Here is a 23315-nt window from a genome sequence, read left to right as displayed (position 1 = left end):
TCTGTACCGCACATTTTTTTTTACAAGCACAAGCCTGGAAAATAGAAGACTATTCATTATATTGTTCTACTTTTTACCACACAAATAGCTACATTTCCTAATAAAAACCTGTGCATGTATAGTAGCTCTAAAGATGTAAGCACTAGGGGTTCCTACATAAAGATCTTGAGCACACAGAATGTTTTTCATACCATGGAATACATTTGCTTCAAATATCCGAGTGCTTGCACGTTCATAAATCTGAACTTCTACCTCCCTTCATGTCAAACACTCAATCATAAAATCTGAATAAAAAATAGGTTAATCTTGTTTTAATCAGATTTTTGACAACCAGGACTAAGTAGGAGGGAATTCATATTCACCCACCATGGCAATGAAATGGGAACAAAGGTGAATTTGAAAAAGGATCACTTTACCTCCTACTCTTGAGTTGTAAGCCACCCCTACTCCACACTTCTTGTTATCCGCCTGCATGGCGATCTCTCCTGCACACCGGGTGCCGTGCCTGAAACCAACCAGAACAAAACCCTGTCAGGACTTGTTCAACATTCATATCAGGGCAATTGCTATCCATGACAATTTACCTTAGAACGACTTATATCACTGTTTCCCAGTTCTGACCCTGAATTCCTTTCCAGATATTGTTTTTAACCAGGTCCTACATCAGCTAATTAAACTGGCTAAGGTTTAATTAAATAATGTATTACTTGATTGGAACAGACCTTGAGGGGCTACAGTTGAGAGCTACTGCTATACATAGATTTGTATGCTTTTTTGCAACCTAAATTACAGCTACACACCTCATTGTGGTCATTTTTCAAACCCACTTCAGAAATGCAGCTTTCACTAGGGTGACAATTGTTAGCAAGTCTGGTAAATAATGAACTAAGAAGAAACAACAACAAAGAATGACAGAGGACTTGCAAAGCAGAATATTAAATAAGAGATTATACCTTCAAATATTACATTTTATTAGAATTACAATGGAGTTTTGTTGCTCCTCCAGTATTGAATCAGAATGCACCTGACATTATCTGAGCTTGTAGAATACAGTTGCCTGTTCCTTTTGAGGAATTCCTGATTCCAGGATGCTGTGACCTCTTAATTCTGCAGGGTTGAAAGGTCGTCTTTGTCATGTGATTAATGGTCTCTCACAACCAGCCCTAGCCTCTCTATTCAATTCATAAGGCTGAAACCCCAAGCATTTACAAAACCTATACTATTACCATCATTGTGAAATCTACTGGACAACTGTCACTGAATAACAGACAAGAGTTGGTTTCAAATTCTGTTCAAATGACGAGTTGATGGATCAAAATGCTGATCAGTGTGGTCCACTGATTAATTGTGGGGTTAATGGAACCTGTTCTGTGGAGACTTCACTGATTTCCACGGATGTCATTTCTTTAGCACATCTGTTCCCTTTGATATTTTTATTTATGGGAGATCTACAAGTGAAGTGTAGCCCTACTCAGTCACAAAAGCACTTCTTGATACTTCAAAGGGATGGGGCTCACAGATGTGATTTTGGAGACTGGCAGAGCACGATGACATGAGAACAGGATATTTGTTCTGCTGAAATCATGAAAAGAGGTGCATGGATGTCGCATTACAACAATAGGATGAATCAGCCAATGACGTTAGATAGTTCAGATAGTTGTGCTATTTTTGAATAAGATCTAATTAGAATAGTGCAGTGCACAACAACTAAACCAAGCCTGACATTTCAGAGCGTTCCACATGCCTTTTCAGAGTGCTGACAAAAGCCTTCAGAGGATTTCATTAAGATGTTTTAATGGGCACATGGACACACTGACTGCTCAAAGGAATCCTATTGGGATACTCGTGCCCTAAAGACTGGGGCTGTCAGACACATTTAGCATGGACTTATCACAGTGGCAGAGCCTGCATTCCATTCTGTATTGCTTTCTTTAATGAAACCCTGCAGCTAAAGCAGTAGCTAGGCCCTGGATGGGTTCAAGGGTTTCTACTCAAACCTCAAATCAGAAATGTAAACCCCCTGGCAAAGCTGTTGTGTTCAGTCACTTAATCGCTGAATGCCCCAGAGAAGAGATTGTTGCGCAATATTTTTACGTACTTCCTATTTATGATTTGTAACTTCTTGTGGATTATGATGAAAATGGAAGAAGAATCATCTTGCCTATTTGGCCCACAGAATGGTCAAGTTCCATTAAGGGTTTGTCACAAAGGATGGCTCGAGTGGCATGGTAGGTGACATCAGCGTCCAGGAAGCAGTACAACACACAGATGATATGGGGCTAAAACAGCCGCAGACGTATCTTTATTAAATAATAAAACAAAACACACACAAGAAATGGGCACAGTGGCCAAAACAAAATAAACACTAACAAATAATCTTTTCTATAAAATGAGTACCTTGTTTCACTTGCTGGTAGCACTGGCACTCTCTCTCTCTCAACTCCTCCACACTCTCCTCCCTCAATGACCCTGGAGTGGGTCTTTTATTCTGTAGCTGGAGCCTTAATTACCCATTAAGCTATGACCTTATTAAGAGGCTCCAGCTTCTTGCCATGGTGATTTAACCCCATCCACGCCAACTACATTTCATAAGAGCGGCTTTTCACCGGTCTCAAATAATAAACAATAACGTTGGACGGCTTTCATCTGTCCATACACAAACACAATAATAACAGTAGTAGCATACAAATAATACAAATGAAAATACATACATATATTAAATGAATATCCACAAGGGATGGGCACCCCGTCACAGGGTTCTATTGTACATCTGGGCAATGCCTTCAAACTGAATAATCAACAATTATCAACTGAAACAGACACAACCTCCTGAAACAACCCACAACCTCCTCACAATCTAAAAACTACTATAGCATTTATTGCACCATATTTACGATGGAATAACCCAGTAATTCCTCCTCCTGGATCTCTAGTATAGCCTCCCACACAGAGCAGTAACTGAATAATGTCATCTCTGATGTATTATATCCCAGACTTCCTATTACAGAGGAGAGAGAGAGCGAGAGAGAGAGTGGATTGTATGTTTTTCTGATTGGGGGGGGGGGGGGGGGGGTATAGTGGTGTTGAGAGGAAATTATACTTGATTATGCAGTGTAGTTGAAATAGACACTGGAAGAAGACAGTAGGAGCACAGCCAAGCAACCTGATTCTGAAAACAAGGCCCCAAGATGACCCGGAAGGGTTTCATTTTGTCAAGGCTGTTGGCTCTTTGTATCAAATTGCAGAAAATGTTTCAAAGTTAATATAAAATGAGTGGAAAGTGAATTTAAAGAAAATACATTCCATACACTTGTACATAAAGATAAAGCCTGTGCTGTATTTATGACCATTTACTTCTGCATTACACCTAGCCAGAGTAGATTAGCAGACTCCATGATATTTGCCCTGGGCCAAGTGTGTGACAGGCTGCTGTGATTGCTGAAGACAGTGTTTGAAATCACAGCTGAAGTCTCCCGTTGTAGATTGGTCATTATTATAAGGTTGCTGCTAGCTGAAAACACTTTGCTAACAGTATGTGTGGAAGAATATATAGTATAATTACTACACTCAGCACACTGATTATATGCTTTCAGATATGGCACAGATACCAGGACAACAATTGATTATACTGACTGGTATTACAGTGAGCAATGCTGCGTGAAGAGGCTGCATTCGTCATGCAACAGGTTCTCCACTGGGGGAGTCGCATTAAAGGTATCTGGTGTTGTAAAGACAGAAAGCAGCAGCAAAGAAAACAAAACCATGCAAAATAAATAGAACTATCAGCAGATGAGTACTGGATTCCTAGAGAATGAGATTATATGCAAGTCTTGCTTTTAAACCAATTATCGGCCAAACATTTGGCATTGCATTGCAAGTGTAACGGGAAATGCGGTGTGATTCACTGCCTTACGGATTCTGTCCTGTCCCCTAGTGGTGAGATGAGATGAGGTTAAGATTATGGTTAAGATGCTCGATTGTGCAAACAACCTCTGCCCTGTTTCACATGCACTAAAGAAAACCCCAAAAATACATTAGAGCCATTTTGGGTCATGGTTTAACTGTAGGGTGAGCTAATAGATGATGACTCTGTATTCCCATAATCCCAATGCCTGAGTCAGCACATGTGGGTCAGTATGTTTTCTGATTATGTATTCTCTTACCAGGAGACATAAAAGGTAGCTTGAAGACCTACATTTCACATCTCAGTTTGTTACTGAAGCGCTGAGGAGAAGTCTGACTTACTTGTTTTCATTGGTTGGGTCGTATCGTGGAAAGGGATCTGGATCGTTGTCATTGAAATCGAAGCTTGCTTCTGGATCCTATGAAAATGGGAGGCAATAATGTAAAGAAGCAAGAGATACCTGTAATTATGTAACAGTTTACTTGACTTGGACTCTATACCATTAATAACACCTTCATGAAAACTGCATACGTCACTGTGAAACCCGATGTAATATTCATATAAATCTTCAGAACATTTGACAAATGTCTGGTCATAATATTTTTCACTATAGTATTTCATAGATTTCAATGCAGTAATCCATTGCTTGTCTGATTGCAGTGGGACTAGAGTAAGGGCGGATATGTACAAAGTCAGATAAATGAATCCTGCTTAGAATACCATTATACATGGCTATAACAATTACACAGTCATTGTTTGGAGATCCTATTTTTATTAGGGAGCGCCCCTAAATCTCTTGTTTAGAAAGACACAGGGGTTAATGCCTGTGACAGGGTAGCCGGCTGCCATGTGGGTGCGTGCATTCGCTGCTGAGTGACAGGCAGGAGATCGAGACGGAGGTTCAAGTTGATACGCCTCACAGGCGAACAGGATTTATTTACATATCAAGTCAACACACTGAACCGCTCATGTGAAACTACCAGCAATGGTAACGCACAGAGCACATACAACACAGTGTACGAAAACGTTAGTAAGATCCTAACTAATCATCTCTGTTCAATAATAAACTAACGTTGCTGAAGAGTGTGATCATGGCGGATAAATGGTGAGGGTGGATATGTGACAGGTGGATACACGACAGATTACTGTAATTAGATAAAGTGTCAGAAATGCACCTGAAAAGCAGAATTTCATGTGGTTACAGTACATGAATTCTACACAGGGTCCGATTCAAATAAAGTGGCACTGATAAGTCTTTATAACAATCAATACATCTCTTTGGATGGAATGCAAACACAACAGCGTCAACTGAGAAAGAGTTATATCAACCGCAAGAGGAAATGTATTTTGCCTTTTATTTTAGTCATGAGAACACAGTTAGACATATAGAAACAAAGCAAGGCAATGTCAGTGTGATATAAACAATAATGACACTAATCTTCTGGCAATGATACATCTCTCTTGGGTTCCTAGATTTGAAAGTGCATTACATCAGTCGGTCTATTGAATACTGAGCGAGATCTGAAAAGAAATGTTGTATCTGTGTTGTATTAACAGTCTGCATGTGTAAGACAGTAAATATATTCAGAGATGCAATCACAATTTCACCTGTAACACACTGCATTCCAAATATTTTTCATATAACGCAGCACCAGTATCAGTTCTTAATTACATGTACTTTACCCTGTACTATATGGAGAAAAGATATTGACACCATACCTTACAAAAATAAAAAAATTGTAGATCTGGCCATACTGTATGTATTGCATATGAAAAAGGTTGGCGTTTGAGGCTGGCTTGTAAGCATAATATCCTACAGAGGGAGGCAAAGTATTGCATTGCATGAGCTATGCTAAATGAAAATTAATTATTCACTTACATAGTGGAATGGTTCTGTTTTAGCGTCACTTAATTTATTTTGTATTTGTATGCCAGCTGTTTGTTCCATTGATAGTAGCCATACTGAAGCTACTTGACCTCCTAAATAAATAAGTAAAGTCAAGCATGCTTTATATCTCTTCTGTTCATGTCACTTTCTGCTTATTATCGCCATGCTGTAATGTCCCAAATGCCAGAGTATAACAGGAGTCAATGGGGATAAGCTCCTGATAAGATCACTGTGGATATTATCACACTCTATATTCATTTTAAAATAATAACAACAGCGCTCTAATGAAAACATATGCATATCCTGCAATAAAAAAGACTGGTCCAGTGATGACATTACTAATGGTATTGAGGGGTAATTTATTTCCTAATCGCAGGAACTCTTCCTTTTATTTGCATATTTCCATGTGGTGTTTTTGCTTCCAGTTGTAATGCTGGATGCTGTGTGTTCTGGTGAAGGCACAGCAGATCACAAGCAGTAATTAACTATGGGAAGTGAGCTCTGTCTGATACGTCATTAATCTGGGCATTTTGGTTTTCTGATCATTTCTAAAGACACCAGGTTTCCCTACTTCAGAGTCAACTTCAGAGCTCAGCAAGCTCCCAATGATGTGTATATAGAATATATTACTGTATAACCTATATTGAACCAACAATGCTAACATGGGATATTGTGGCAGCTGTGTGCTCAACAGAACTGCATAAAGAAACAGACCGTGACAACTTGTGTAAATAATGTGCATGCAGTATGTAGGAGAGTTTTTTATTTAGCATTTATCTAATACATGGGAAACGTGTGATGTTTCTCCATCTGTATGCACTTGCCATATTTACATTTCTGCATCGCAGTAGATTGCTGCATAAACCAATATGTTCATGGCTGAACAACGGCATGGACTGTGGTTTCTGATCGGTGCTCTCCCTTTTATAATCACCCCGTGTGCCTGTACCGTTGTCCCGTACAGGACCTTCAAGAATTCTTGCTCTCTGTCTGTTCAGCTCTATCTGTAAGCAATATTGTTATGGATCTCTTCCTAGTGGCTGAGGAGTTAATAATACTGACATCAGCATAAGACCCGTGAATACCTCTTGACCGGGTGCTTGCCCTTTAGTTGAATGATAAGATGTTTGTCTTTGAACCACATGGATTGCTGTTTCCAGTTCTTGCATTTCCATTCAGTTCAATGGGTTGAGATGCTAATCCATTACAGTATGCATGATGTGCATGTTTAAAGGCATCTAGAGAACCACTTATCCAGTTATTATGAACCCTGACAAGGACATTCTTCAGCACAACTTATTGGTATCAGAATCTGAGGATATAGTCATGTGCCCTGTCCGTCTCTCTGTCTATATGACAAAATTACATTTTGATATGTCAATATTGTGGCTGTAGGTCATGGTGCTTTACTTTCTCATGTTAGTAATAGCACTGACTGTGTTTTTCACAGCTGTGGCAAGTGATGACAATCATGCTTGTTTTATTGACCCTTGAATCTAAAAAGAGTGGAATAAGGTCTGCAAAAGAGAAGGTTTATTATATTACGGATGGATGCATTAAGACCTGCCGCTGTTCAGATAAAACAGGGCCCTTATTAGCGTCACCGATAGCAGGGCTTCTGAAGGTAATACCCAGCACAAACTCTTACGTAGTTCCTGAAGATGTCGGTGTGGTTCCATTCCAGCCCATCGTCCAGCACTGTTATGACAACGCCTTTGCCTGTGATTCCCTTCTTCCACACTGGGATAACATGGAGGTCCAGTTTGGGCAGTGAGGGTGAGGTCCTTGTGTCTTGCTTGAATAAATCAAGAAAAGAGGAAGATACTTAATACATATTAGCTCGATAACATGCTTTCTATGATAAAGGATTAGATGTGACCAATGAACTGCACACAGTTCTTTACCAGGGGCTGTTCAGATAACTGTAAAATCAAGGTTCAGATAATGAAGGTTTTACTGTATACCATTTGTAGTAAATTGGTCGAAGCCTGAATTTTAGTAATTTGAGCAAACGGCTAGTTTAGCACCGTAATTAAAATCATATAACGGCTCGTTTATCAAATCGCCGGCTATATGTATCATATATATATATATAATATATATATATATATATCATTAATTATATATATACTAATATTATTATATATATATATATATTATAAGAATATTATATAATAATAATATAATAATAAGAGATTTACGTCATGCCCTTATCTAGGGTGACTTACAGTTGTTACAAAATATCACAGTATAAAGTATAACATTACAAAATATCACATTATAGATAAGAGCAGCTATAAATGTACAGTGAAGTCAGTAGAAAATAAGATCAAATTCAAATATGAGCAAATTAAAGACTACAGTAAATAATTACATTAAGAACGAGTTCGACGAAGAGCAGTTAAACTTATAGTAAAAATATATGCTTATACCATCAAAGTCCAGGGTGGAGAAGGAGCGGGATCTGGAAGCAGAGGAGTGGAGGGGGGGGGGGGGGGGGGGGGTGGGGGGAGGTGGGGGGGGGGGGGGGGGGGGGGGGGGGGGGGGGGGGGGTTGGGGGGGGGGGGGGGGGGGGGGGGGTGTGGGGGGGGGGGGGGGGGGGGGGGGGGGGGGGGGGGGGGGGGGGGGGGTGGGGGGGGGGGGGGGTTGCAGGGGTTTGTTGCGAGACTCTTCCTCACTGTCCTCGCACGGTCCCATCTCTACAGACTGTCATCCTCTCCTTCGGAGACTCCCACTGAGACTCCACTGAGGACCACCTACTGGATCCCCCTCTCCCACCAACCTAAGTTCCTTATCTCTCTCTCTCTCTCTCTCTATAGTCACCACCCCTTCCTTCTCCCACCTTTTTTCCTCCAGGTTACTGAGGGATTTACTCCAGGTAAATCCTCCATATATGGCTGAAAGCAGGCAGAGATACAGGAGGATATGTGAAAGTCAGAGGGGGGAAAGGAGAGGAAGATTTGGGCATCATCAGCATAGAAATGATAGAGCAGGAATGTTCATAGAGTACCATAATGAAGCCTAATAATGCACAAGCTTCCAAGCAAGGGTCCAGAGCACTCTACGAACATTTATCATATTCATGTAATGGAATACTGTACAGAAAAGAAATTATCTTTAAATATATACTTAAAAGCTGCATTTAGACAATTTATATTAAGCTCTGCCTTTGTTTAACAGCATGGTGAAATTTGGAACAATCCAGTTGGATTTGAATGAGACCTGGTTAAAAAAAAAATCATGCAGCATCAGCAGCACAGAATATGAAAAGGCTATTCAATGCTAGAGCCTCAACACCCTTTATCCAGCTGGGGCTTTTTAACCTGTGATGCTTCTGGATATTTTTGAGCCCGAGGCAATTAAATGAGCTCCTTGATAACTGAAAGCAGTGGGAGGAATTTTCAGACGACCCGGGTGAATCACAACTGAGAAGAAAAACAATAGAAATATATCTGCAGAGAATCACTGCAGCCTATGACTCATCACAGCCCAGTACTATTACACTGCTCCTTGTGTTTCCCATGCAACCTTAACCTGCCATACAACTTGAAAGGTGTCAGATATGTGGCAATAGAAAGATATGTCTCCTGGTTAGCCATAGACAGCAAGTATACTACTGGCATCTTAATATGCACAGCAAATATATAGAGAGGCGCACAGAGAACATAAGTCGATAACAGTGCCATGCTTGTTTAATTTACCAAGTGTGGCAGAAGGCTAACAAGCATGGACCTTCAGGATTTGCTTTCCTAAAGACCTAGAGGTCTTTATTCCAAGCAGATCCTACATTAGTTTATTAGACCTTCTAAGGGTCATCTAACTAATTAAGTACTTGCTGGAATGAAAATGCAGACTGGAATGGATCTTCAGGGTAGGAGTTGTGCACCACTGCTTTCTGAGCAATTAGAGAGCAGGTGATTTTTAGAACAATGCAGGAGGGTCTCAGCTCAGACCCAGGAAGGAGCATGCAGTAAAAGCTGCTAATGAGTACAACTTATCGGTTGCTAATTTCACATGGGGCCAAATCTGTCAGCAGAAATAAATATAATGCTTTCCAACCCTCTGGTCTATACCCACCCCTCCCAGGGATGACACATCTCTCTCTATGTGAAACACGGTAGGGTTCACCTTTTGGATGAGCAATGCAATGCCACTTCTCTCTAGATTTCTCCATGACAACCCTTGAAAAACTGGAGTACACTTGATTAAAATCCACTCGCTCAAACTACTTCAGCACCCTCAGTCAGCATCACCTCGTTACAAATCCTGCTGCAGATATAGTATCTTTTATTTTTAATATGGAAGAGGCTTTTCTATAAATAAAGCATGAATAAATTATACAACCTGACTAAAGCGGGAAAGGAAGGTGGGGTAGTGAAAAGAAGAAGAAATAACAACTTGCCAGTATCCAGATACATTCAACTGTGCCATCCTGGCAACAGTTCATAAAGAATTTCTGTAATATTGTCTTTTCTCTAAGTTTATGTGTGTGTTTAGTAGCCCTGCGCTGTATTATTAAACATTTAACAGCTCATGCAATATTCACAGTTGAATGTGCATCACTTACAAACCCCTCCATACTTGTTCTTAAGAGTTACAGGGCTGCTGTTGAAGTGAATTGTAATTTCTCACTGTATCAGTTTTGTTATTTACCGCTTATCACCTCCACTGGCATTCAAACAATGTTTGCTTGAGAATTATACACACAGAAAATATTACATTTTGCTCCGCCAAAAAACATATGCAATTACTTTCCCTTTCAGTTTCAAGTCCGATGAATGATGTCATATCTTGATTATTTTGGATTGCATGTAAATGTAAATGCAATTCTTTTTGCCCAAAAAAACGTGTATGACATGTCTTCCAAATTATGCTACTAGACACATAGTGCACTTGCTGAAGACTGGCAACCGAATAAAAAAGCAAAGAACCAAACGTTTTGACAACATTTCATGCTTCAAGTTTTCAGTCTTCAACTGTTTAGCTGTTAAAAGCAGGTGGGTTTTGTTAGAGAGGTGTGTAATAAAAGCAGGTGGGTTTTGTTGGAGAAGTGTGTAATAAGAAGATCGCTCCTCGTTGCTGTGTCACCCTTGCCTGGGCTACCAGGTTTATTACCACATCAGCTCTGGGTGAGGTATCTCTTACACAATACAATCTGTCTCACTTACTGAGAAGGGGGAAAGGGATCAATGTATGGGCAGGCAGTGGCTGCAGTGTAATGGCTATGTAATGCAGCTGTGTTTTCTTCCTGTCTCCAATGGAGAGGATGATGAAGTGCAGGGACTTATCGGCACAATGCATTAGGATGTTTATCTTAAGCCTGCTGCCACAGGACAAAAGGTGCTGGTGGATGAGTTTTCAACCTATTGGGTAAAGGTAGAGTATTTATGAATTTATACTAATTGGAGGCCTCTGCTAAACAAGCATGTGAATCATTTTAATTGTGAAAGAAAATGGATACAAAAAACATCAAAAGCTTATTATTAAAAATAACCCAGACAAGTAATGAGGAATTGTATTATTGGGGAGCAATGCTGAAACTAATGTACAGTAATAAAGGCTGTTATAGTCTGTCATTGACAGACACATTAAAACTCAACCCAGCATTATGGCAGAAAGCATATCATTATGTCCTGAAGAATATGTACGAGCTAGAGAAGGCCATTTGGCTCATTAGTGCTCTTACGTTCTTAGGTTGATCTCAAAACCTTGTCGGGTCTTAAAGGAACCAAATGATTCTGTATAACCAACATGGCAAAGTAACCCTTTTCATGCTCTCAATATTCTCTATGTAAAGCAGTCTCCTACCCTTTCTAAGCCAGTCTCCACTTAAAATTCAGCTGCGTCCTCTGGTCCTGGTATTGGCTAGGGTTAACTTGGTCTACTCCTTTTAAGATTTTAAAGACTTTAACTAAGTCCCAACCTAATTCTTTTTTTTTCAGATGCTGAACCAGACAGAAAAGCATGACCTCTCTACCCTGTGTTTGCTGTCTTCATTGACTTGACCCTGCTAGCAGGCATTGCTTCCATCCAGACTGGGAATGAGTGAACCTGACTTGTTTGGGTTGTCATTAGGCCTACAATCTTTCAAAACGAAGCTGGCTAGACTTGCTGTGGTGCCAACTGCTTCATTGGTTAGTATTTAGTGCATTACACCAACCATTGCTGTGGTAAGTATTCCTCTTTATGCAGTTATCCCAGGTGATGATGTTGGCTAGCAAGGTGATAAATTGAGGCATCTTGCTGACCATGCTGGCTGAGTAAAGTGCTTCAGATGATTTCAGGTGTTGCACTGTTCACCGCCACGTGCACTAAGACATAACCACACACTACAGTGCATTAAGGTATTATGGGTTTCACCGTACACAGTTTATTCAAATGGGGAAGCATTGCTTTCGTCAACAACTATAAACAAACAATAAATACCCCCAAATACCCCCAAAAAGTGAGTGTTAGTCAGGAAGATGTAAATGTTGAGCAATGTATGGCAAATCCACACTGATCTGCAAACTATTTCCCCTGCAGGTACTTCTGACCTGATGGAAATGTTCTCCTGCACTTTAAAATGTATTCTTTATGGATGAGCACATTACCGCCCCAAAACAAGAGCAAGCAATGAAGTCAGTTTACTAGAATGCGTCAGAAGCCTAAACCAATGAAACGAACCATCGGTTATTTTCCTATCGGCTCTTCAAGTTATTGTGAAGCCTCAGCTTGGCTGTCTTGCTTAAGGAAAAGGAAATGCAACGTGATATTTTTTAAATGAATTATTTGGAACAGAACTGACAAGAAAGATGCCACGGGATAAATGTAGATGGCCACGGATCCCTAGTTCTGACCCAGGGGGAAGAGTGCTATCCACTTCCTGCAGAGCCTCGACTGCCTTCTTTTTAAGAACTGACCAAGCTGTTGAGCACAGTTGAGTTTCAGTGCTCCTGGACCATTACATTGGTTACAGCGGGTGGTGTGGTGAGCGCACTAGAAAATCCTATATTTGTTCATATTTATTACCTTTGGACTATTGACACTTATTATAAAGCGTTACCGATAGGTGTTAATAAGATATATTAGCCGATGGCAAAGTGGATGATGATGCATGATGGGCACACAAATGTTTCAGGGAATAAAACTTAGCAGCACATAAGGTACTGAGCAGGCTTACATGCCAGGATTGCTAATACATTGCTAGATGTAGAGAAAGGGGTACAAGATTAAATGCTGGACTTCACTGCCAGTCAGAGAGGGGCCAACATGAACAGTGTACCAGGAACCAAGACAGAAATGAAATCACACTGGTCCAGTATGAAGACAAAGAGACAAACTAATTAGAATGGGAAAGGGGAAAGGTACCAGATCTGGAGGTCGGAGATTCTTATGAAGTGATTAAAATTATAGTAGAAAAATGATAATAATATACATTACCAGAATTGTATTTTATATCAGGTTACAAAAATCATAATGTTTAAAATTACTTTTACATGGCCACTTACTGCTATATTGTGTAATGCCATTATGATTTCATAAAGAAGCACTGTTTGCTATCATGTTAATGTGCTTTTAGCTTTTGTAATGACCGTATGCTGTGTAATTGGCTTTTCCGCTCCATAGGAGTCAGACGTAAATTAGCTTCCCGTTTTTTCCAGCACAAACTGGGTTTAAATACAAACCTGCTGCCTGTACATTTCCTGTGCTGTGGCATAAAACCACGGTTCTCCATGCACACAAGGCACTCACCAGATACCACTGCTGGTTCCACATTGGGTCATCAAACAGCTTCTCCACTGCGCAGTCTATACAGTCTCGAAGGGGAGTCCGTTTCCTTCTCTGCTTCTCATACTGCTGCTCTGCCCAGGACACCTGAGTAACACCAACATGCAGCATCAATAGATCAGTTTAATACAAGTGCTGTGCTGTGCTGTACCAACCAAACTGCTGAGCTTGTGACTTGTGACTTACTAAAACTAGAGTTGCGTGCAACTATTCAGCAACAATCATGGGAAAGAACAAGGATCTCAGGAACCAAGGTGTTTGTCACGACAGAGTCCTGAATGTTACCAGCAGAAAACCAACACCTGAAAGCACAGCTCGAGACTAAGTCAATGTATTATAGGCAAGCAACAGACATATGCATCACATCTGTTTCCACACAAACAATGTTTCAAGCAGCTCCATGCTTTGGTGTTTGGTACAGTAGCAGGCCATTCTAACTGGTTTGCCTGTGTTTGTGTGAATATTTTAGATGGATGTATTGTTTAGTGGAATAAAGATTGGTAGAAAAGTAGGTAGATGCAACAGAGAGTACCACTGATACAACCTCTCTGTTTTCCAGTTGTCTGTGTGTAGCATGTTCATTATGGCATGTGATATTAATTGTTCAAGAGGTCAGCTTCAGGTGACAGATGCTATCCGCTGTGTGTGTGTAAATACGCTGGTATGATGCTGAGCTTCTTGCATGGTTTAGGGGATAAATAAAATCGAACTATAACTGAACACAAGCTGTCCTGCAGCTCAGAATTCAAAATGCATGGTAATTTCTTAAAACAAGTAGGTATATATCAGTAGGCTAGTCTGGGTTATACTTCTCGAATTTGAGTTACACCAACTTCAAATTCATTTTGAGAGCGATATCTACTTTTAGTTTTATTTTTTTCCCTGATATCCACTGGAATGTTTACAAATGTTATTCAATTCAATTCCACCACACTTGACATTTTGCTTTCATTATGAAAATGTTATAAGGCTTACTGCCTTCTGAACGTGGAACACAACCATGTGCATTTCATTTCAAAATGATTTTAACTAATGACACGTCAAGCATATATATCAAGAGTGCAATATATTGTTCTGGCTTGGTTGCGATCAAATGAAGAGCAGCATGAAGTAGCAAACATTATTCCTATTCTTCTAAGCTGCCCTCTCAGCAAAGGCATTGTTACTGAACGACCGGTGCTTTACACAGGAAAAGGTCACTTCATGTTTCATTACAATTAATTCTTTTTTTTAGACTGAAATGTCACAATTTCACATCAGTCTTTGAAAACAATTATCAGCAAGTTGGAGAGTGAATAAAAATGCAGATTACAGATGCTTTTACAAAAGGCCAACGAGAAGGCTACAATGCAGTATCTATTGGATTCAAATAAACGAAAGTGCACTCTGCTGAACAGCTGAAAAGATCATTGTGACAGGGAGGACTGTATTGCTGGTTCTTGCACTTATGTGTGCAGATGTGACGTGTAATAGGAGCCGTGTTGCTAGGCAACTAATTGAGCAGGTAGGCTGGTCTGGTACTGAGCTGATCGGGAGGTGCAGATTGGCTAGGGGGCGTGCCCGGGGAGGCTGTGCTGAGCTGATCGGGAGGTGCAGATTGGCTAGGGGGCGTCTGTACTGAGCTGATCGGGAGGTGCAGATTGGCTAGGGGGCGTGCCCGGGAGGCTGTGCTGAGCTGATCGGGAGGTGCAGATTGGCTAGGGGGCGTGCCCGGGGATGCTGTACTGAGCTGATCGGGAGGTCCAGATTGGCTAGGGGGCGTGCCCGGGAGGCTGTGCTGAGCTGATCGGGAGGTGCAGATTGGCTAGGGGGCGTGCCCGGGGAGGCTGTGCTGAGCTGATCGGGAGGTCCAGATTGGCTAGGGGGCGTGCCCGGGGAGGCTGTGCTGAGCTGATCGGGAGGTCCAGATTGGCTAGGGGGCGTGCCCGGGGATGCTGTACTGAGCTGATCGGGAGGTCCAGATTGGCTAGGAGGCGTGCCCGGGGAGGCTGTGCTGAGCTGATCGGGAGGTGCAGATTGGCTAGGGGGCGTGCCCGGGGATGCTGTACTGAGCTGATCGGGAGGTCCAGATTGGCTAGGGGGCGTGCCCGGGGAGGCTGTACTGAGCTGATCGGGAGGTCCAGATTGGCTAGGAGGCGTGCCCGGGGAGGCTGTACTGAGCTGATCGGGAGGTGCAGATTGGCTAGGGGGCGTGCCCGGGAGGCTGTGCTGAGCTGATCGGGAGGTGCAGATTGGCTAGGGGGCGTGCCCGGGGAGGCTGTGCTGAGCTGATCGGGAGGTGCAGATTGGCTAGGGGGCGTGCCCGGGGAGGCTGTGAGCTGATCGGGAAGTCCAGATTGGCTAGGAGGCGTGCCCGGGGAGGCTGTGCTGAGCTGATCGGGAGGTGCAGATTGGCTAGGAGGCGTGCCCGGAGATGCTGTGCTGAGCTGATCGGGAGGTGCAGATTGGCTAGGGGGCGTGCCCGGGGAGGCTGTACTGAGCTGATCGGGAGGTCCAGATTGGCTAGGGGGCGTGCCCGGGGAGGCTGTACTGAGCTGATCGGGAGGTCCAGATTGGCTAGGGGGCGTGCCCGGGGAGGCTGTGCTGAGCTGATCGGGAGGTCCAGATTGGCTAGGGGGCGTGCCCGGGGAGGCTGTGCTGAGCTGATCGGGAGGTGCAGATTGGCTAGGGGGCGTGCCCGGGGAGGCTGTGCTGAGCTGATCGGGAGGTGCAGATTGGCTAGGGGGCGTGCCCGGGGAGGCTGTGCTGAGCTGATCGGGAGGTCCAGATTGGCTAGGGGGCATGCCCGGGAGGCTGTGCTGGGCTGATCGGGAGGTTGGGATTGGCTACGGGCCGTGTTAGGGGAAGTGCTAGTGCTGCAATCACTGAATCAGCTTTGAACATACACAAGTGGCCATACACATACATATATTTTATTTTATTATTATTATTATTATTATTATTATTATTATTATTATTATTATTATTATTATTATTATTATTATTAATATTTTGTAATACTACTGTAGTTAATTTATATACATGTATCAATATAGACTAGTATTAATTCTTGGAAACGCTCTAAAAAGGAATGAATCATGTTTTTAATTAAATGCAATCCAGGTGGGTTGGCTTAATGGCAGTTCATTGAAACAATGACATCTGCAGTACTCCATTAGTATTTGAGAGCATTTTGATTGTGCTAAAACTGTCACAGAAAACTGAGGGAAACTAAAATTACACAATTGTTTTCTATGAAGTGTTGGTTTACCATAGCTGCTCTGAAGACATGCTCTCCCTATTGCCTGCAATGCGACACTGAAGCGACACTGAAGCAATGCAAAAAACATAGGATTAAGTGTGGATCTTAACTGTCTACCCTACACCAGGGGAGGGGCTAAAAGCATGCTGGTCCTTCACTCCTCTTGAATGGGCAGATATAATACTCTTAAAGGTGCAAAAAATATAATACGGGGTTCATTACAATAAGTATCACCATATACAGATAATGATGATAGTGTATCGTTACATCTCTACCCCTGAGTAAACTGCAGATTCAGCACCACACAGGTGCAGCATATATACTTCTTAAGAAGCAGCTGAAGTTGCTGAACCTTTTTCTCAATCTATAAAAAAAGGGTCAGATGTAATACTCTTTAACAACTTGCATAGACTGCTACTTTAAATCATATCAAATATATTTTCAACCACATATTTTACTAAAATGTATAAAGTTGCTAAGAAAAACATGGCAATTTGTTTTCAATATGTACTCTTGTGTCGCTGGTACTTAAAACCATACTGTATGCTACTGACTACTCTATGTGTGTAAGCACAATGAAGCCTGACTACACAATAGTACAAAATAAATACTCATATTCAGTTACTTACCCTTTCGTCCTCTGATAGCCTCTTGGTGAAGTGATCTGCATTTCTTTTAGATCTTCTTGGGTGACTTTGGTGTTTAAATAAATAGTGATTTTCAAGTGATCCGATCTGGAAGAAAAAGCATTTACAAAGTGTTTATGACAAATCACAAGAGACACTTGAAGCAGCCTGCTACCTCACTCCTAAGAGACACTTGAGAAGTATTCTGCTACCTCACTCCTAAGAGACACTTGAGAAGTATTCTGCTACCTCACTCCTAAGAGACACTTGAGAAGTATTCTGCTACCTCACTCCTAAGAGACACTTGAAGCAGCCTGCTACCTCACTCCTAAGAGACACTTGAGAAGCAGCCTGCTACCTCACTCCTAAGAGACACTTGAGAAGTATTCTGCTACCTCACTCCTAAGAGACACTTGAGAAGTATTCTGCTACCTCACTCCTAAGAGACACTTGAAGCAGCCTGCTACCTCACTCCTAAGAGACACTTGAGAAGCAGCCTGCTACCTCACTCCTAAGAGACACTTGAGAAGTATTCTGCTACCTCACTCCTAAGAGACACTTGAGAAGTATTCTGCTACCTCACTCCTAAGAGACACTTGAGAAGTATTCTGCTACCTCACTCCTAACCTCACTCCTAAGAGACACTTGAGAAGTATTCTGCTACCTCACTCCTAAGAGACACTTGAGAAGTATTCTGCTACCTCACTCCTAAGAGACACTTGAGAAGTATTCTGCTACCTCACTCCTAACAGACACTTGAGAAGTATTCTGCTACCTCACTCCTAAGAGACACTTGAGAAGCAGCCTGCTACCTCACTCCTAAGAGACACTTGAGAAGCAGTCTGCTACCTCACTCCTAAGAGACACTTGAGAAGCAGCCTGCTACCTCACTCCTAAGAGACACTTGAGAAGCAGCCTGCTACCTCACTCCTAAGAGACACTTGAGAAGTATTCTGCTACCTCACTCCTAAGCACTACCTGCACCTCACTCCTAAGAGACACTTGAGAAGCAGCCTGCTACCTCACTCCTAAGAGATTCCTGGAACAAAGTAAAAGGGTAAAAATCAGTACTGACTGGCCACAGGCAGCCATTCAAATACATCAGCAAATACACCTCAAACAAAACTCAATGCGGTACACCACCTTCCACTTTCAAGATACGCCTGTTTGTAGTTCACAAATTATTTACATAATTTCTCACTGTTCTATAATTCTGGTATATATCTATTTGCAAGGGAAAGCTCCAGGAATCACTGGTTTGGGTATGGCATCATGAATCAATCAAAGATAATAGATACTGTATGGATACTATAATATTGAGGCCATTTCAATTCTGCTTACCTAAATAAAAAGGTTAGGCTCTTGACTTTCCATTTCTTGCATGGGTATTGTACTGAATAATGAACCACTTAACTGCTTGAATATGATCTCTGACCTATAGGGCTGCCATTTCCCAGTCATGTGACATTTTGTTTCCTGGGTGATACAAACCAAATTCTCTGAGCAACTGGAATCAAATGTATGTTATTCTATGTTTTTATGTGATCAGGTTCGACTATGGGTATACAAATAAACTGACTTTTGGTTTAAAAATCGACATTGCTTTAGAAGACAGAAGAGCTACATGGCCTTTAGACAGAGAAAGCCCATTAAATGTAAAATATTTAACTTCAGTGCAAACATTCCTCACAGGCTGCAATGCAGCTTTTCAGATGTTTTTCCAAGTGACCAGAGATCGGTGGTCCAGTTAACCGGGATATAGCTAAAAACAAATCCACCCCCACCCCCAACACACGCACGCACTCACACACGCACACACACACACATACACAACGTTAATATACATTTTTTACAACAGTATATTACAGTATGTTATTAAAAAGCGTATAGTACCTTACACTGGGATCCCATACTACATAGACTGTACCAGGAGAACCAGGGCTGTTTTCTATAGTTTCGCATTACACTATGCCGTACATATAACAGCTATCTAGATTACTTCCACATCCATTCATTCAGATTCATGAGACTACAGACTAGTTTTAGGTTACACCTGGATTGTTCATTCCTGTTTTTTTATAATTTTTTTTGTATTTTGGTTAACTACATGGAGTATGTCTAATGCTATTCTGGTTGTCCATGTTACCACTAAAACAAAGGGGTAGTTATAATGACATCTTGCGTAATTTGACTCAGAATACGGTCGAGTCACATTAATTTCCAGTTTAAAAGTGAAACTAGCTTTTTTGTGTTATTGTTAGAAAATACTAAACGGGATATATATATATATATATATATATATATATATATATATATATATATATATATATATATATATATATATATAGATATAATATATGATTGCCGTATAACAGATTCTCTATGATCTACTGTATGCCATATTAATGATTGCCGTATAACAGATTCTCTATGATCTACTGTATGCCATATTAATGATTGCCGTGTAACAGATTCTCTATGATCTATTTCATGTTCGTGATTGTCCTTTAACAAATTCATTTGGGAATATTAATAGATTTAATGCAGTTTTACTTTTTTTTTTTTTTTTTTTTTTTTTTTTTTACAAAATCTTAAACCGATGTAAACTGCGTTGTATATATCTATACAGGCTTTACAGAAGCATATCGAGCAGAACTATTCAGATGATCGTATTATTAAGTATGCATAGGCCTTTTTTTCTTCTTAGAAATGAGCTATAACTTTATTTGTATGCAACAGCTGTTAATTTGAAAATTCTAAGTATATTCATGGAAATACAATACTACTCAGTTTGTGTACCATGACATATGAAGCCTATACTGATGTGTAAAATGCACAGTTTAATTAAGAGTCTTGCAGGCAAAGATATAAATTAAGTTTAAACAGTAAAGCTTATTTAGAATGATGAGGGATTCTTAATAAAAGCGATATAACACCCTGTGGTGGTGAAATAGACTTTATCATGTTGAACTCTTTCCAGATATATATATAGATATATATATATATATATGTATATATATATATATATATATATATATATATATATATATATATATATATAATATATATATATATAATGGTTATACAATGTTAATTGGTTCAAAAAAAAAAAAAAAACTCATTGGATGCCGGACAGAGTACCAATTTTTACACAAGACAGAGTACGATGATGTATTTTTAAAATATTATATCAAATAATAACATGCACCTTTGAATTCAAAAATATCGTGCCTAAAACACCCGATGTGGTAAGATATGAATTTACTTCTGGTTATTCGATGTGTGTAAACATATGAATATTACTTTCTTCGTGTTCAATAGATCCCTTTACTTGAATATTTCGACGATCACATCAGATTCAAATATGGTGTAAAGATTACCTGTCTGACTAATTCATAGTCTAATTCTTCAGCTATAGCTCTGGCAGCATCAGGACCTCCGGGGATCTCCACTGCCCATTCATTGAGATATTGTTTTTCACCAGCAGAAATGTCCACAGTACATAAAATGGAACAAATAGCAAGCAGAGCAAAGCGGAGAAACAGGCAGCATCTCATATCCATTGTAAAAAATACAGATTTATATATTTACAAAAGCTTCGCTAAATAAATAGATTGTTTTCATTTGTTTCTTACTACAAATGGAATATACCGTATAAACACTGAACAAGAACAGGACCGAGCGCCTCTGTGTTGCCTTACTGAATAATCCTGCAAGCGGGGAATGTGCTGGGATTCTGTTTTTACACGTCAAAATTACCAAGCCTGGCTCTGACGTCAAACATCCAGTCTACCTGGAGTACGATCTATCCTGAAATCTCAAGTGAGCGAAGAATCTAAAAATAACCCCTTTGTTTTTATGAAGGCTTCTTCTGTGACAAAACATACTCTGATACAGCATAGATCTCAATAACCTTCAATGCATAAATTATTGACCTGTTATATCTATCTATCTATCTACGTGTGTTTGTCTGTCTAGCCACGCACATTTAATTTACATCATATTTATGTATGCATTTATTAATATTGCGTGCCTGGCATAAAACTCAATCTTGATATTTTGTATGTTGTCTAGGCGACATTTAAAAACGGTTTTGGAACGCCTATATTACGGCAAGGTGTTCTACCGCAAAATCTACACCTAGATAGGTATGTTGGTTAATATAACGCTTACTTTACTCTTCAGAGCCAGATGGTTTTCCCGCTGGGTTTTACAGAAGCCCTGTTTACAGTGGAAATTGTATACAGAATGAATAACTACGCAGTCTATTTTGGATTTAAATGTTTGTTTTTTTTCACCAGCGCATTTATGAGCAGTGTTTATTGCCACCAATGTTCGCTTGTTTGAATAAAAAGCTCGTTTAAGAACACTTATTTGGTGCATGATACATTTGTAAAATATAATTTTTTACGTCTGAAAACTAACCAGCTCCTACCCAACACTAACCACCTTATTTTCTCCTCTGGTGATCTGAAGCAGCTAACGCTTAAACCGACCACAATAATGATTCCAGCACCACTGCCCTGAATAGCTCCCGCGAGCTTGAATGTCGTGCTTGTTACAGGGAATGCATCATATGTCATGCGTCTTCTTGAAGATAACGCTGGCTGTTAGCATTGCTTCTAGTTTCTAATGAGGAAAGCAGGCAATTAAATGACTGTAATGTGCTAGCATGCAGGCACTGTGGATTTGTGAAGAAAGTGCCTTCAGGGTATATTGGTTTGATGGATATAATAATACTGCACAGAATTGCAAACTGCAAAAACGGAGTGAATTCTTCTACAGCAGTGGTTCCCAAACCTGTCCTGGAGTATCTCCTGGCCTGCTGGTTTTTGGTCCAACTGAGCTGCTCTCAATTTTACTTAAAGTTGGAGATTTAAGTTCCTTATACAATGTTATACTTAACTTAATCTCCAACTGTTTCAAATAATTAAAAAGCTCCGATTGTGCAAATTATTAGTTAAATTGAGGGTTCAATTAAATAATTAAGAGCAGCTCAGTTTGGAATAAAAACCAGCAAGGGGAGGGAGGGTACTCCGGGACAAGTTTGGGAAGGACTGCTGTACCGTGCCGTGGCTGCAGGGATTGATTTGGAGCAGTGGTGTCAGTCAGTCAGACTCTGGTCCTGGAGGTGCAGTGCAGTGTCTGCTAGTTCTCATTCCACCCAAGTCCTCCTCAATGACTTCTTTTCTAATTATTTAATTAGCTGGATACATTGAACCCCTAATCTAGGCCTCAAAATATTATTCCAGGCAAATCTAACCTTCTTGAATCAAGCAGGGCACATTTTAAATCATCATCAACTGTAAAATTATGTGCAAAAAAACCCTAAAAATGTCAAACTTACTAAATAATGAGATCAATAAGTAATTGAGGGCAGACGCTGGAAGAAAAACCAGTAGACACTGCAGTACTGACCTACAGGAATGCAGTCTAACCCCACTGGCTTGGAATAAAATAAACTAGCTTCCCCCTCTTACCCCTTTCTCATATGATATAAATGTTACGGGACGATTGACACAGGGACCCCCATTTCAACACATACTTTTTGTTTTAAAAGCTGCTGGCACTGCCACTTACACAACAGGCTTGAATTTGAATAAACACAAAACATTAAACAAAATAGCTGCAGCGTGGCATCACATTGACAGCTGACTTAATCAGAGAAACATCACTGTAATATATTTCTGAAGTTGAAAGGTGTTTGTCACAGACAAATCTGGGGTCAGAATTCAGATTACTGTCCTGTCTTAGAATGTATTGATGAGAAAAAAATACAAGTATGTCAAAAACTGCAAAACTGTAGTTAGAGCATTTTAATAGCCATGGGCCCCGGAGTGCAAGAGAATTAAAGTAACTACGTTTTTGTTGTTCCCCCTGTGAGCT

At 40.6% G+C, this 23315-nt stretch overlaps 1 protein-coding gene across 1 annotated transcript in view; it reads right to left on the bottom strand.

Annotated features, from left to right (window-relative positions):
* Positions 1 to 21120, bottom strand: part of LOC121305806 (neuroendocrine convertase 1-like) — a 37978-nt gene extending 16858 nt beyond the window's left edge. The window contains exons 1-6 of the mRNA XM_041237500.1: positions 20810 to 21120; positions 17433 to 17537; positions 13527 to 13649; positions 7441 to 7587; positions 4246 to 4322; positions 417 to 505 (exon numbers count right to left, since the gene is read on the bottom strand). Of these exons, the coding sequence (XP_041093434.1) occupies positions 417 to 505; positions 4246 to 4322; positions 7441 to 7587; positions 13527 to 13649; positions 17433 to 17537; positions 20810 to 20992 (724 nt within the window). The 5' untranslated portion in view covers positions 20993 to 21120. The remainder of the gene's footprint in view (positions 1 to 416; positions 506 to 4245; positions 4323 to 7440; positions 7588 to 13526; positions 13650 to 17432; positions 17538 to 20809) is intronic.
* Between the last annotated feature and the right edge of the window lie 2195 nt (positions 21121 to 23315).

The sequence above is a fragment of the Polyodon spathula genome, chromosome 2 (assembly GCF_017654505.1).
Source record: "Polyodon spathula isolate WHYD16114869_AA chromosome 2, ASM1765450v1, whole genome shotgun sequence".
NCBI classification, from domain to species: domain Eukaryota; kingdom Metazoa; phylum Chordata; class Actinopteri; order Acipenseriformes; family Polyodontidae; genus Polyodon; species Polyodon spathula.
The sequence above is the reverse complement of the archived record's forward strand: the minus strand, read 5'-3'. Positions and strand labels throughout refer to the sequence as shown.